Here is a 15,464-nt window from a genome sequence, read left to right on the forward strand (position 1 = left end):
GCACCTCCTCTCGTAGAAGTGAGCGCGAGTGAGTTCGCTACACTGAGCATCTCCAAATGTTTGTTTTCCAATAAGTTTGAGTGTGCAAGCCAGGCATGTCTACAACAGAGGGAGCAACCGGAAGAAGTTCCCGGGCAGCGCAAGGAACTGCCGCTGCAGAAGATTTAACAAAAGCGCGTAAAACAAACATGAAACCCTCGCTAGCGTTAGCAACGCCACCCTTCGGTGCTCGCAAATGGCAGAACCACAAAGACAGAAAAAAACGTCTAGCGGAAAAAAGGAAACGGGAGTGGGACGCTCTCTGCACGCGGGGGTGGGGGAGGGGGGGTGATGTGGAGGACGTTTACGACTGTGAGCTTACACAGGAGACCAGTAGGGGGAGCGCTAAAGCAAATCTTGCATAGTTCTGCTTTAATTGAGTTTCCCAGATCACCATGAAGGAAGAACATTTACTGATTGATTGAAAGCATCACAGTGAAGCCAAACACTGGTAAACAGAGTTCATGTCTCCAGCATGTTGCTCTGGAAGCTGCACATCTTAAACCATGTCAGCTCACAGCAGCGGGTTCAGCTTCAGATCCAGCTGTGCTGTGAAGCACATCCAAACTTTCCAGACAATAACTCCATTAGCACCGTTAGCATCTTACTGAAATGGTTGTGTCAAGATGTGTTGCTACGCTAGAAAACTAAATGAGGTGAGCATCTCAGTGTTAGTTTCACCTACACTAATGACAAAAGAATCAAGTTCTCCATAAAGTAGAAAGTATAGTGTCCATGTCTCAGTATTTGCACATCTGATGGAGTTCCTTATGGCCAATCTAGAAAATCAGACCAACACACCTTCTGTAGAATTGATCTTTTGGTGAAAACATTTTTTTAGTTTCTCAGAAGAATTATCAGACATGATAATTCTGTCCTGTTCTTTTAGGGTCTTCATTTCCGTAGAAGCGCCCACACAACCTGAAACCCAGAGACGACCCCACCTCTTCATACGGACGTCACTGTCAGAGAGATTTCGGTCAGATCAGTTGCAAACATCTCAGTGTCGGAACGATGGAGACCCTGACCCTGATCTCAGCTTTACTTTCTATGTTCTGTGAGTACATCCACTTTTATTGACTTCAACTAAATACAACAAACTTCAAACTTTCCTTCTGTTTGTCCACAGAATGAACTTACTGAGCTTTCTGTTCAGTTGGCCAATGTGGAATTTATATCCAAATAGCTCAGCTGAATGAGAGACACGCGACACTTCATATTGGAATGGGTGCTTGATTAAAAACATCCCCCCCGAACAATACTCCTCATCAAAGGTTCGTATGTCCAAATACAACAAACTTCAAACTTTCCTTCTGTTTGTCCACAGAATGAACTTACTGAGCTTTTCAACAGCAAAACTTATTTGTTGCAGGTTGGATCTCTTCCTCCGTTGGTCATTTTCGCACCGTTGAGGTTCTGCCTGGTGAAGACGTCACAATGCCGTGCTCCAACCTCACCAACATGATCACTCACATTTTCTGGTACAGGTTGACCAACGCTGAATCCAGCATCAGTTGCATCTCAGCTATGCTCAGCTCTGCTGGCAACGCAACGCTCTATGCTGGATTTCAAAATGGAAGATTCACAATGACTTCCAACAACAGTCACGTCTTCCTGAACATCAAACCAGTGGATTTATCAGATGTCGGCCTGTACTTCTGTGGATGTAACATAAACAACAGCATGGACGTCTTTAATCGCACCTATTTAAAGATGCAAGGTGAGAATCCTCTACAGTGTCAAATCATTATGAACTTGAATTCTGAACAAAAGCATGTTGGTCTTGATGTCTTTGTTGTAGAAACACTTCCTGATTCACAGAACACAACCTACATGCTCCTGGGAGGTTTAATCGTTTTCCTGATCATGGTCATCGTTGCCTTGGTTTTCAAAATCAGAAGCTTTCACACAGGTACTTCTCTTGTTTTCATTCTAACTTTTAGTGCCAGAATTCAGTCCAAATCTCTGAGAGATGTACCGTTGGTCTTTCAGCTCAAGATAAGACACTGATTTCTCAGAACACTCAGGTAATTTGATTTACACTGGAGCTTATGATGAGTGATCTTATATCAGATGAGCAACTGCCAATGCTTTCATTCACAGAGTCAGGAGTCTGATGACCTGAACTATGCAGCAGTGAGTTTCCAGCCCAGAACAAACCGTGGACCAGGGCAAACAGCTGAGAAAGAGCTGGAGCCACATGTGGTGTACGCTGCTACAAGGTAAAGCCATAAGCCACCAGAGCAGCAAGTTCAGAGAGAAAATCTTACCTATTGGTGGAGGTTTGCTCTGTAGTCCTGTCTCCAAAACAATATGTAACCCGTTAATAAAGAAAATTTTGATTTTAACTGTGCAGCTCCTGTTCATTGTTGGTGATTTCAATCAAACACAGAGAGAATATCTGGGTTTTCTAGATTATTGCTCATTGCAACTCTGCTTTCTGGCTATAAGTTTTATCAAAGCTTTCAGACTTTGGCAGAGAACATTGAGCAAATCATTCATCGATTCTGCTGCTCATTCCACAAATGCATGTCCATTTACATCTGGATGTTTTGTGCATATATTGTTGCACTTGTTTGTCTACATTTGCATTCTAAATATAAGTGAATCACACTCTACCCACAGAAACATTTTCCACTGTGGTCACACACAGCAGCTCAAATGCTTGAAAACTTGGTTACATTTCACCTGAGAGGACGACAACAATTAGACCCTCAAGAAAAACGCGATAATGCGATCGCATGAATTCAGGCATAAATCACCCTTTTGCCGCTGATTATGCAGAGGCTACATATTTTCCAAAAGGGCGCATAATTCCCGCAATAATCTCACATTTACCGGGAAAAAAAAGAGAAATGGTCTCGCTTGAAGTGTTGTGACGTTCAATGAACGAGTCGTTCGTTTGAACGGCTCTTTTAAGTGAACGACGAGAGCCGGTTCACAGCTGTCTGAGAGCCGTTCCTTTGTGCAAATAGTCCACGTTTCCTTCACGTGTCTCCTGAGTGTCTCCTGAGTGTCTCCTGAGTGTCTCCTGAGTGTCTCCTGAGTGTCTCCTGAGTCCAACTGTCACCGCTGCCTTCATGTGAACGACCGGCGAGTTTCAGTTTTCCGCCGCAGCTCCAGTCACCTGAACGCAGCAGCTAACTCGCGGACGAGAAGTGTCCAGAAACCGGAGCGGGGCCGGTGTTTTGGAATAACTGGTTTCCTTGTTAACTGGCGACTGGGTTTCTTTCACGTCTCTTGTTGCTGATAGATGTTATAAACCACACAAAAAGCCGTTCAGACCTTTAATGAGTCCGACATCAACATCCGCTGCTACTAGCAGCAGCAGCAGGAAGCGCTAAAGGAAGTCAGTCACCAGTTAGCAAAGAAACCAGTTCATTTGAAACACCGTATCGACGGCTTTCTCATAGGTTTTAGCAATTGCACGCACACACACACACACACACACACACACACACACACACACACACACACACACACACACACACACAAAATTGCTCCATTGGTGAGTAACAATTTAAGATAAATAAATAACGAACTAATATAAAATGAATGTGATTTAGTGGTGTGTGTGTGTGTGTGTGTGTGTGTGTGTGTGTGTGTGTGTGTGTGTGTGTGTGTGTGCGTGCGTGCGCGTGTGTGTGTGTGTGCGCGCGCACACAAGAGAGTGAGAGAGAAAGTGTGGGTAACCTACATATCTGGCATCCTTTCGCATATTTCACAGCATACTTCACAACTGGCCGCAATTTTACTGCATAAAACGGCATAAAAACCCCGCATATTCATTTGCATAATCAAACATTTTAGCTTGCATAATCTGGGATTTAAGTACACATAATCAAGAATTTTTGCTTGCGTTTTTCTGGAGGGTCTAAATAATGCTTTCAAAGTGGATCACTGTGTTTACATGCAGTCAATAACCCTTTTCAAACCCGAATATTGGCTATAACCCAATAGCGCGTGGCCACGTAAACACCCGCAAAAACCCGCAAAAGCTCATTTTCGAGATTTAAAAACTCGAAAAAGACCGCTGGGTTACTCCTTTTCAAACCCGAAAGTGCAGCCGAGTAAACACATGTCGGGTAACGGGACATTGTTTTTGGTTCTGCGCATGCTCCATCCGCAATGAATCATGGTCTTTTGAGTTCAGCAACAAGTCGGTGCGAAACTCACTGGAAATATGCAGCTCAACCACACTTTTGTCCTTGTGAGGCTTCCGTAACGCACAATGCGAACTGTTATTCTGAGTGCGCACATCGCACATGCTTCCTTCTGAAAGTTGGCGATTTATGTGGCTTGCAGAAAAATCATGTACAACAGAACAGCCGTTCTGTCTACGTTCCTTCTACAGAACGGGAGATCGCGATTGAATGCGCTGACTTGTAAACGGGGTAACTCTCTGTCTGTTAAAGCATGTAAACGGGGTTTTCCGAATGTTTCAGAAACCCAGATATTGATCTGAACCCAAATATTAGCTGCATGTAAACTTAGTCGATGTTTCATCAAACTGAGGAAATACGTGCGGCCCAGAGGCTGGTGGTTCCCCTCAGGGAAAACCAAGTAGACAGTGGGTCGGTTCCTCTGAGGCAACCCCATCCAACAAAAAAACACCCCTAATTGTGTGCACCACCCCTGGGTGGAGACACCACTCCTGTCCTGAGGGAGAACTCTGATGAAAGCTAGTGGGTTCAGGTCCTGCAGATACAGGACCAATAGGCTGGCCAGACGGGTCGCAGCCTAACTGAGAAGTCGCTGGGAGGCCTTTACCAAGCAGGCGGGCCTGGTGCTGCCCTGGTGGTTGATGTGGAAGATGGCCATTGTGTATATACTGACCATACGAGTACGTGCCTTCCCCTCAGGTATGGCTAAGAAGTGTTTAAGGGCCAGATGTACTGCTTGCAGCTACAGCACACTGATGTGATCTGTGCTGCCCTGCACTGCCACACCTCGAGAGACTAGCATCCGTGGTGACAGTCTCTTGGTGGACTGGGGCCACACCTAATGGGACACCCTCGACGGGAAATCCTGTCCATCCACAGGCCAGGGCCAGGAGGTGCTACTGCGACATCCTGAGCTTCCAGCAGCTGTGCCACTTGGTACCCAAGGCGGATCTTTTCAACCACCTCCTTCAGGAGCGTAATGACAGCAGGCCTCGGGATGTCAGTCTCTGCCCCTCCAGCCCCGAGGGGCCCCAGAAGAGCGCTGACAGGACTCACAGCTCAGGGTCGCCTGAATGATAAACGGAACAACAGCGTGTTGCTGCCAAACAAAATCCCCTGAAAGAGGAGCCACAAACGTAGAGGAGCCGCAAACGTAGAGGAGGGCCACCTCACCTCGCAGGAGCAGACCAAGATGGCTGCAGACACTCTAAGGCAGCACACATGGCAGTCTGCATCGAGTCATACTGCCTTCCTCAGTGAGCTCTGAGCTGCTGATGAGGACCACGATTCTGACACCATGGAGGCCCAACCACTCTCATCGTCCTGGAGGAGGGCGCCACTGGTAGCACAATGGTGAGAACCTTCTCTTGCACCGGATATAACACGTCTTATGTGTGATAAGCTGAGGGAAGGGGTGTAAGACCACGGGGCCAGTAAAGTTTCCTTCTGCCCTCCGTCTAGAGACGCCACGCACTGGGGTGGGTTGTTGGGTTTCCTCTGAAAAAGTGTCTTGAAAGGATTATGAAAATAAAATTAAATTTAATTGAACTGGACTCCTTCATCCTGTTGTTTTCCTCAACAGCCAGCTCATCCCCTGGTTCAGAGACCTCACTGAGTCCCACAGCGTCACCAACTCGCCATGTTTGGTTTGGACCTCCTCTCACCAGATCACTACTGTGAAGTGTTAATTCAAAAACACAACGAATAGAAACGACTCACTTCCTTCTTCTGAAAGTCACAGCTGCAGCCATCACAAACTCAGTGTCACCTGCACAATGAGGAGCGTGATCTTGACGGCGTCTTTGCTTCTCTGTTTCCTCGGTAAGTCATGGAAATTAACAAACCCACAGTTTTGACAGCTTTTACTTCCATGTGTGAAGTTTATCTTGATGTTTCAGACTTGAGCCTTGTCTCGGGATTAAAGATTCGGTCTGTGGAGGCGCAGCCTGGTGAAGACGTCAAACTGCTGTGCTCCAACTTTTCCACTATTCCTGTACGAATAACCTGGTTTAGAGTGACCAATACATCACATCTCTACCATATCGCCTCCATGTTCGAATCACAAAAGGACATGAAGAACGGTGAAGGATTTCCAAAAGAGAAATTTGTAATGAGCTCCAACATGTCTGTGGTATTTCTGACCATCAAGACAGTGAACGTATCAGACTCTGGACTGTACTTCTGTGGATACTACATTTCAAGGAGTCCTGTAATTATTGAAGCAACACATTTAGAAGTTCACGGTAAGAATCCTCATTTCATTTTGCAGAACCTAATATAATGACACAAATCCAAGTTTTACACGTTCCATTCATCAGATCCTCTTCCTTTTTTAACTTCTGTCATGATTCAACCACAAACAGCACTGAATGTTGTGCTAAAAAGCTCTTTTCTTTAAGGGTTCAGCACATTAAATTACTTGCCGATTGGGTTCCGGATTGCTGTGACTGTTCTCCTCATGATGGCCATCAGTTACCTGGTTGTTGGGATGAAAAGACTCCAAAAAGGTGCTTTTTCTTCAAATAAAACATGTTTCCATAGAAAACAATAGCAGGAAAATTCACCAGTACCAATACTACTTCATGATATTAAATATTTTTTATTCACGGCAGGTCGTGGTGATTCGTACCAGAATCCACATCACCAGGTATTTAGGCTGCTTTTCTCTTTCATCTCTACCAATTCAAGTGTATCTCTGGTGCGTTAACTCTGTGCAGTAATGGCGAGCATGGCGTAGTGTCTGTGCTGACGTGAATGTCCTGATTCACAGGGACGAGGCGAGGATGATCTGGACGATGCAGCTGTGACAGAAGACCGTCACCACACAGAGACACCGATCTGAGTGTGATTTATTCAGCCTCAGTGTGTGTTTGTGAGAGTGGGCGTGGCCAGATGCGTTCAAGTGCATACTGGGAAGCAGGCTCAGAAACAGCCTGTTCTGAGGAGGGCTCGTCAGAGTGACTTTTTAGACCGCTGAAACTCTGAACAAAGGATTAATTTGGAGCAAACAAACTTAAATGCTATGTTTTTGGGCTTCTGAGACCTATATGTCGTGACTGAATAATAGCATCATATTCCCCTTTAAGTCTAAAATTAATTACGTATGAATTTCTGTTGATAAGCTGGAGGCGAGGCTGTTTCCTCCTGTGTATGTACAGTGGCAGTCAGCTCTGAAATGTCTTCATACTTCCTCCATTTGTGCTGCCATAGAGTCTTACAATGAAAAGTACTTCATAGAGCCCATTAGTCTAAAAGTAAATGAACTCACATACATCCTGGTATCGATATCGATCCTAACTGTAATCGATGCCACACAGGACCAGCTAGTCTTGCACACATGTTTTGGACCTGCCCAGCACTGTTCCAGTATTGGGAATCTGGATTTGCTTTACTCTCTGCCGTCACACCTGTCACCATTCTTCCCTCTCCACTGGTTGGCCTGTTTGGGGTCTGACCTTCTGACCAGATACTGCCCTCCCATTTTGCTGATTTTATAGCCTTCCTCACTTTGATAGCAAGATGTGCAATCTTGATGCCTTGGAAGAGCCCCCACCCCCCCTCCCACACCAGGTGGATTAAGGATGTCTTCACCTTTTTGAAACGGGAAAAAAATAGATACTCCCTGCAAAGTCTCAATACAAAGTTTATTGAATTTGAAATTGAAAGTCCTTTATTTGTCCCACAGGGGGAAATTGCAGTGTTACAGCAGCAAAAGAAAATAAATATAAATAGAATACAAACGTGAAATGTGAGAATTTACAAAGCCCAACCATGCATAGAAGAATTAAATATTTAAATATAAATTTAGGATAGATATAATTAATAACAGATATAAACTAACAAATATTATTTATACCGTGTTTCTTCTTTTGTGCAAATTATTGTATTTCTTTAAATTATTTTTTTAATTCATTTTCCCTTTTGGTTGCATAATATTGCTCTGTTGTTTCCCCTATTGCCTTTCCACTGTTTGTATTAGGTGTGATGCAATATAGTTTTTAAATCAGGCATTGTGCAACTGATTCTTATAATGTGACCATTGTGTTTATATGTGTTGACAATTTCATTTGAAAATTTCTGAATAAATAATATTGAAAAAAGAATCCTTGCATCCGGAGGAGGCCCAACTCAGCAATGCAGACACTGGGAAGACATAATTTATGTTGTTGAAGAAAGCTCCCGAACGCGGTTGTGAACACAGGAAGTAAGGGCTGCCGTCAAGCTGAAGAAGGAGTCCTATTAAGTCCAGTTGGCTCGTGGGACTCCAGAAGTAGCTGACAGGTACCAGCAGGCCAAGCAAACTGCAACACAAGTTGTTGTGGAGGCAAAACCTCAGTTCTGGAAGTAGTTCAGAGAGTCCATGGAGGAGGACTGTTGATCAGCCTCAAAGAAATTCTGGCAAACCGTCCAGCGCCTCAGGAAAGCAGGTCTGCCGTTTGACACCAGACACAGCCAGGGGCCGAAGGGGGGTCCGGTTCAGGGTCCACAGGATTTCATCTCTGCTTTTTGCAGATGATGTTGTCCTGTTGGCTTCATCAAACCTGGACCATCATGCACTGGGGCAATTTGCAGCAATGGGGTGAAGCAGTGGGGGTGAGGATCAGCACCTCCACGTCCATCACCAGAAGAAGGTGGTCTGCCTCCTCCAGGTCGGCAGAGAGACCCTGGTCCAAGTGGAGGAGTTCAAGTATCTTAGAGTTTTGTTCACAAGTGGGGGAAAGATGGAGGAGGATCAGTGCAGCGGCTGCAGTGCAGCTGAGCCGAAAGGCAAAGCTCTCTATTTACCGGTCAATCTACGTTCCCACCCTCACCTATGGTCATGAGCTTTGGGTTATGACAAAAGGACAAGATCCTGGATACAAGCAGCTGAAATGATCTTCCTTCATAGGGTGGTTGGGTGGACACACTGGAGAGACTGTGTCTCTCACCTGCCCTGGGAACGCTTCAGGATCCTCCAGGAAGAGCTGGAGGAAGAGTCTGAGGACCAGGAAGTCTGGGCATCCCTGCTTAGACTGCTGTCCCCGTGACCCGGTCCCAGAGGAGCCGTAAATAATGGATGCATGGATGGATTCAGGGATTGATTATCGTTTTTGCTTTTCAAGTATATTTTGCTGTTCCTCATGTTTCATAAATATTGCTTGCTCACTTCCCTTGCTACTTCTATGTGGAGAACTGAAATCACCCTTCTGTAAAGATCTTTTCATTTTTAGTCTTAGTTCATTTTCATCCTTCAAACACAATGAGATATCCAATACGTGAAGAGAAAGGGATCTTAGATGTCTGGACAGACAAACACAAACAGAACAACGAATCAGTTTGTCAGGGAGGGAGAGACAGGAAGTGGCTGCACTATCTGGTATGAGAGCAAATATATTCTCATGCTACAATTGAAGCTCTGGTCAGCTAACATGTCTCAATGACAACTAAAAGTGTCAATAACCACAAACATCACGTGACTTGAGACGTCTAATAAAAACTCTCAACCTTGTGAGAAATGGTATCCACTTCTGCTAAAGTTACAAGCTTATCTTCTCTCCCCTTATGTTTAAATGTCAATGTGACAAAAACTCCATTAGCACCTGTCAGATTAGTTATTTTAGGATTTCTTCAGGACGGTCTGGCAGGATTTATATTGATCTGACTGAAATGGTTGTGTCAAGATGTGTTGCTACGTTGAAAAAAAGACGGACACATAACTTATCTTTTGGTGAAAAGATTTTTGAGATTCTCAGAAGAATTATCAGACATGATAATTCTGTCCTGTTCTTTTAGGGTCTTCATTTCCGCAGAAGCGCCCACACAACCGCACACCCAGAGACGACCCCACCTCTTCATAAGGAAGTCTAACTGTCAGAGAGACTTCAGTCAGATCAGTCACAAACATCTCAGTGTCGGAACGATGGAGACCCTGACCCTGATCTCAGCTTTACTTTCTATATTCTGTGAGTACATCCACTTTTATTGACTTCAACTAAATACAACAAACTTCAAATTTTCCTTCTGTTTGTCCACAGGATGAACTTACTGAGCTTTTCAACAGCAAAACTTGTTTGTTGCAGGTTGGATCTCTTCCTCCGTTGGTGATTTTCGCACCGTCGAGGTTCTGCCTGGTGAAGAAGTCACAATGCTGTGTTCCAACTTCACCAATAAGATCACTCCTCTTGTTTGGTACAGGCTGACCAACAATGAATCCAGCATCAGTTCCATCTCAGCTATGTTCAGCTCTGATAGTGATGCAACGCTCCATGCGGGATTTCAAAATGGAAGATTCACAATGACTTCCAACAACAGTCACATCTTCCTGAACATCAAACAAGTGGATTTATCAGACGTCGGCCTGTACTTCTGTGGACATAAAATAAACAGTGGCATGGACATCTTCAATCACACCTATTTAAAGATGCAAGGTGAGAATCGTCTGTAGTGTGAAATCATTTTAAAGCTGAATTCTAAACAAAAGCATGCCGGTTGGATGTCTTTGTTGTAGAAACGCTTCCTGATTCACTGAACTCAACCTACATGCTCCTGGGAGGTTTGATCGTTTTCCTGCTCGTGGTCATCGTTGCCTTGGTTTTCAAAATCAGAAGCCTTCTCACAGGTACTTCTCTTGTTTTCATTCTAACTTGTAGTGCCAGAATTCAGTCCAAATCTCTGAGAGATGTTCCGTTGGTCTTTCCGCTCAAGATAACACACTGACTTCTCAGAACACTCAAGTAATTTGATTTACACTGGAGCTTATGATGAGTGATCTTATATCAAATGAGCAACTGCCAATGCTTTCATTCACAGTCTGATGGCCTGAACTATGCAGCAGTGAGTTTCCAGCACAGAACAAAACGTGGAAGAAGGCGAACAGCTGAGCGAGAGCTGGAGCCACATGTGGTGTATGCTGCTACAAGATAAAGCCATGAAGCCAGCAGAGCAGCAAGTTCAGAGAGAAAATCTTACCTGTTGGTGGAGGTTTGCTCTGTAGTCCTGTCTCCAAAACAATATGTAACCTGTTAATAAAGAAAAGATAATGTGGATTTTAACTGTGCAGCTCCTCCTTTCATTGTATGTGCTTTAAATCAAACACAGAGAGAATATCTGAGTTTTCTAGATTATTTCTCATTGCAACAATGCTTTCTGGCTATAAGCTTTATCAAAGCATTCAGACTATGGCAGAGAACATTGAGCAAATCATTCATCGATTCTGTGGCTCATCCCACAAATACATGCCCATTTACATCTGGATGTTTTGTGCATATATTGTTGTACTTGTTTGTCTACATTTGCATGCTAAATATAAATGAACCACACTCTACTCACAGAAACATTTTCCACTGTGGTCACACAGCATCTCTAACGCCTGAAAGCTTGGTTACATTTCACCAGAGAGGACGACAATAATGCTTTCAAAGTGGATGTTTCACCTCACTGCCAAATACTACCAATATTACCAATGTTAGCACTTTAAAACATGACTAAACATTTAGTCTAGTGTTGTATCTTTAATTCAATCTGCAAATTCTTTGATTGTGGTGCCACTGTAACATTGTTATTTTTTTTATTTCTTTTTGTTGTGTTGTTAGGATGACTATTGCAACAACACATGATCAGTGTGGTAAAACTAACCTGTGTCACGATGGTGGAGGAGGAAACCAGACAGACTTGGCACACCCAAACGTATTGTGAGGGTCTGCTGGGAACGTCTGGTGGAACCCTCTGTCTGCAGGGTTTTCAACTCCCACCTCCGGGAGAGCTTCTCTCATATACTGAGGGAGGCTGGGGACATTGAGTCCCAGTAGACCATGTTCTCCATCTCCATTGTCGAAGCAGCTGCTCGGAGCTGTGGTCATAAGGTCTCCTGGTGCCTGTCGTGGCGGCAACCCCTGAACCCGGTGGTGGACACCGGAAGTAAGGGCTGCCTCAAGCTGAAGAAGGAGTCCTATCGAGTCCTGTTGGTTCATGGGACTCCGGAAGCAGCTGATGGGTACCGGCGGGCCAAGCGAACTGCAGTCCGAGCAGTTGTGGAGGCAAAAACTGGGGTCTGGGAGGAGTTCAGGAGGCCATGGAGGAGGACTACCGGTCAGACTCGAAGAAATTCTGGTAAACTGTCCGGCGCCTCAGGAGGGGAAAGCAGGTCTCCACCAACACTGTTTACAGTAGAGGAGGAGCTGCTGACCTCAACTGGAGATATCATAGGACGGTGGACAGTGGAACTAATACTTCGAGCACCTCCTCAATCCTGTCGCCACGTCTTCCGTGGAGGAAGCAGAGGCTGAGGTCCCAGATCTGGACTCGTCCATCACCCAAGCTGAAGTCACCGAGGTGGTCGGTAAGTTCCTCGGTGGCAAGGCACCGGGGGTGGACGAGATTCGCCCCGAGTGCCTTAAGTCTCTGGATGCGCAGGGACTGTCTTGGTTGACACGTCTCTGCAACATCGTGTGGCGGTCGGGGACAGTGCCTCTGGATTGGCAGACCGGGGTGGTGGTCCCCCTGTTTAAAAAGTGGGATCTGAGGATGTGCTCCAACTATAGGGGGATCACACTCCTCAGCCCCCCCGGGAAAGTCTATTCCAGGGTACTTGAGAGGAGGATTCGACCGATAGTTGGACCTCGGATTCAGGAGGAACAATGTGGTTTTCGTCCTGGTCGTGGAAAAGTGGACCAGCTCTATACCCTCCATAGGGTGCTCGAGGGCTTGTGGGAGTTTGCCCAACCAGTCCACATGTGTTTTGTGGATTTGGAGAAGGCGTTCAACCGTGTCCGTTGTGGCGTCTTGTGGGGGTGCTCCGGGAATACGGAGTCCGGGGCCCCTTGTTAAGGGCCGTCCAGTCTTTGTATGACCGGAGTAGGAGCCTGGTCCGCATTGCCGGCAATAAGTCGGACCTGTTCCTGGTGCATGTTGGACTCCGGCAGGGCTGCCCTTTGTCACCGGTTCTGTTTATAATCTTTAAGGACAGAATTTGTCGGTGCGGCCAGGGGCCAGAGGGGGTCTGGTTCGGGACCGCAGGATTTCATCTCTGCTTTTTGCAGATGATGTTGTCCCTTTGGCTTCATCGAACCAGGACCTGCAGCATGCACTGTGGTGGTTCGCAGCCTAGTGTAAAGCGACAGGGATGAGGATCAGCACCTCCAAATCCGAGGCCATGGTTCTCGACCGAAAGAGGGGGGCCTGCCCCCCCCAGGTCGGTGGACAGACTCTGGCCCAAGTGGAGGAGTTTAAGTATCTTGGGGTCTTGTTCACGAGTGAGGGACGGATGGAGGTGAGATTGACAGGCGGATCGGTGCAGCGGCTGCAGTGATGCGGTCATTGTATCGGTCTGTTGTGGTGAAGAGGGAGCTGAGCCGAAAGGCGAAGCTCTTGATTTAACAGTCAGTGTATGTCTCCACCCTCACCTATGGTAATGAGCTGCACCAAAGTTTTCTGTGATGTTCGTCAGAGCAATTTTTCCGTTTCACATGGAGGTGAATATGAAGTGAGACGACACCAACAGTCCGAGACTCACAAAAAACATGTGGCTCAAAAGAGCAGTTCCCATTCCATAAATACGTTCCTGCTGAAACCCAAACAACTCCAACACAGATAAAGAAACAGCAGCTGAACAAACGAGCATCTGCACGATGTTCAATACTCCGTTTATACAGGTCAGAACACTGTGGCAGTAAGCCGCAGTACGTCTTATTTGAATATGAGAACAAACACTTTAATAGTGTGGTCTTTGCATTTTATATCTTTTTGTGCCTTCAGTACCACAATATTTCTTTATTTATTTTATATTTTATTTCTAGAGGAGTAGCTCCTTGACATGCACCATCTCGTTTTCAAGGGGTTCCTTTGAAATAAATGACAATTAACATAAAGAGCATGGCATAAAATGTGGCGATGCACAGTAAATAACAGATTAGTACATCATTTAAAATGCATTTGGTAGAGGTCTAATTAGTCTGCTATTCTGAACTGCATGAGTGAGGTGAGCTCCTTGCAGCATTTTTTCATTCAGATTGTTGGATTTGATTTGTTCAGCCTATAGGTGAATGGAGCTTCTTCAGGAGCCACATCTTGTACTTGAATATGTGGTTCATTATTGTTCAGGACAAACACTTTAATGTTGTGGTGTTTGGAGTTGAGCGAAGGCTTCGTTGTTATCTTACATGAACCCGGGAAAGTTGCATTAAAATGAAATATCATTTACTTGAGCAGAATACCGGTAAATTTTAAAAAAATAATTTTTTTTTTTTTTTTTTTTTAATTAGTTTCCAAATTATACAAACATCCAACATACAAACAAACAAGAACAAGGACAGTCCCACGCGGTGGGAACAAAAAATAAACATTCAATACAAAAAGCTCAACCTTGTTCACCAGGATTTAAACAAAAATCTAGGTATTACGGGTATAGAAGTTTGGTTGATTTACAACTTAAATATTGTTATCTTTGGGGATATCAGTCCAAATAAGTCTGTAGAGTCTGAGCATTCTCTACACCAATGTAACTCAGAAATGGATGCCAGATTTTATAGAATAACAGAGGCTTATCTTTTAGCCAGTAGGCCATTGCTTCTAAAGGAATAAGTTGTCTTATACTCTGCAACCACTGTGAAAGATTAGGCGGTTTGTCAGAGATCCATTGCAGTAGGACACATCGTCTAGCACCAAACAGAAGGACTTCCAACAGACGCGACGTACAAGAATTAAGGTTCAAAGCAGGATGTAAACCAAGGATACAAGACAGTGGGGTCAAATTCAGGTCTCGACCAAATATATCATAAATTTCTTTACAGACCTTGCACCAGAAATTCCTAATAAGGGGGCAGTCAAAGATACAGTGGTAGTATGAGCCTTCTGAGATCTTACATTTATTGCAGTACTTGGAGAGTGTGGGGTTGAATTTGTTCCTTAAGACTGGAGTGATTTGGAGTCTGTGAATGATTTTTAATTGAAGTTCCATGATTTTGTTGGTGGACAGACAGCCAACAGAGCCCAACCATACATCGCCCCAGTCATGATCCGAGATTGACACCCCTAGATCTGCCTCCCAGAGCCGTTTAAGGTGGCCTGTGCCATCAGCTGGGGAGGACAGAGCACCGTACAACCTGGTAATCAGTTTCCGGGGCTCTGAATCTTGTAAAACTTCCTCTATGGGAGAGCAGAAGAACCCACCAGGATGTAACCTTGCTTTAATGTATGTACGGATAACCTTGTAACCGGACCTGCAGTTACCTAAAAAATTGTCTGGAGGGAAGGTCGTGCCGTTCAGCTAGTTGATTAAAGGAAATG

At 45.0% G+C, this 15,464-nt stretch overlaps 1 protein-coding gene and 1 long non-coding RNA gene across 2 annotated transcripts in view; both read left to right on the forward strand.

Annotated features, from left to right (window-relative positions):
- The first annotated feature begins 1,730 nt into the window (after positions 1 to 1,730).
- Positions 1,731 to 2,061, forward strand: LOC115383407 (uncharacterized). Its single transcript, XR_003930668.1, has 3 exons — positions 1,731 to 1,759; positions 1,841 to 1,951; positions 2,032 to 2,061. It is a non-coding gene; the product is annotated as an uncharacterized LOC115383407 (long non-coding RNA).
- Positions 2,062 to 10,067: 8,006 nt separating this feature from the next.
- The window catches only part of LOC115383351 (uncharacterized), a 33,970-nt gene continuing 28,573 nt past the window's right edge, over positions 10,068 to 15,464 (forward strand). The window contains exons 1-3 of the mRNA XM_030085534.1: positions 10,068 to 10,144; positions 10,262 to 10,609; positions 10,690 to 10,800. Of these exons, the coding sequence (XP_029941394.1) occupies positions 10,102 to 10,144; positions 10,262 to 10,609; positions 10,690 to 10,800 (502 nt within the window). The 5' untranslated portion in view covers positions 10,068 to 10,101. The remainder of the gene's footprint in view (positions 10,145 to 10,261; positions 10,610 to 10,689; positions 10,801 to 15,464) is intronic.

Source organism: Salarias fasciatus, chromosome 3 (assembly GCF_902148845.1).
Source record: "Salarias fasciatus chromosome 3, fSalaFa1.1, whole genome shotgun sequence".
In the NCBI taxonomy this organism is placed as follows: domain Eukaryota; kingdom Metazoa; phylum Chordata; class Actinopteri; order Blenniiformes; family Blenniidae; genus Salarias; species Salarias fasciatus.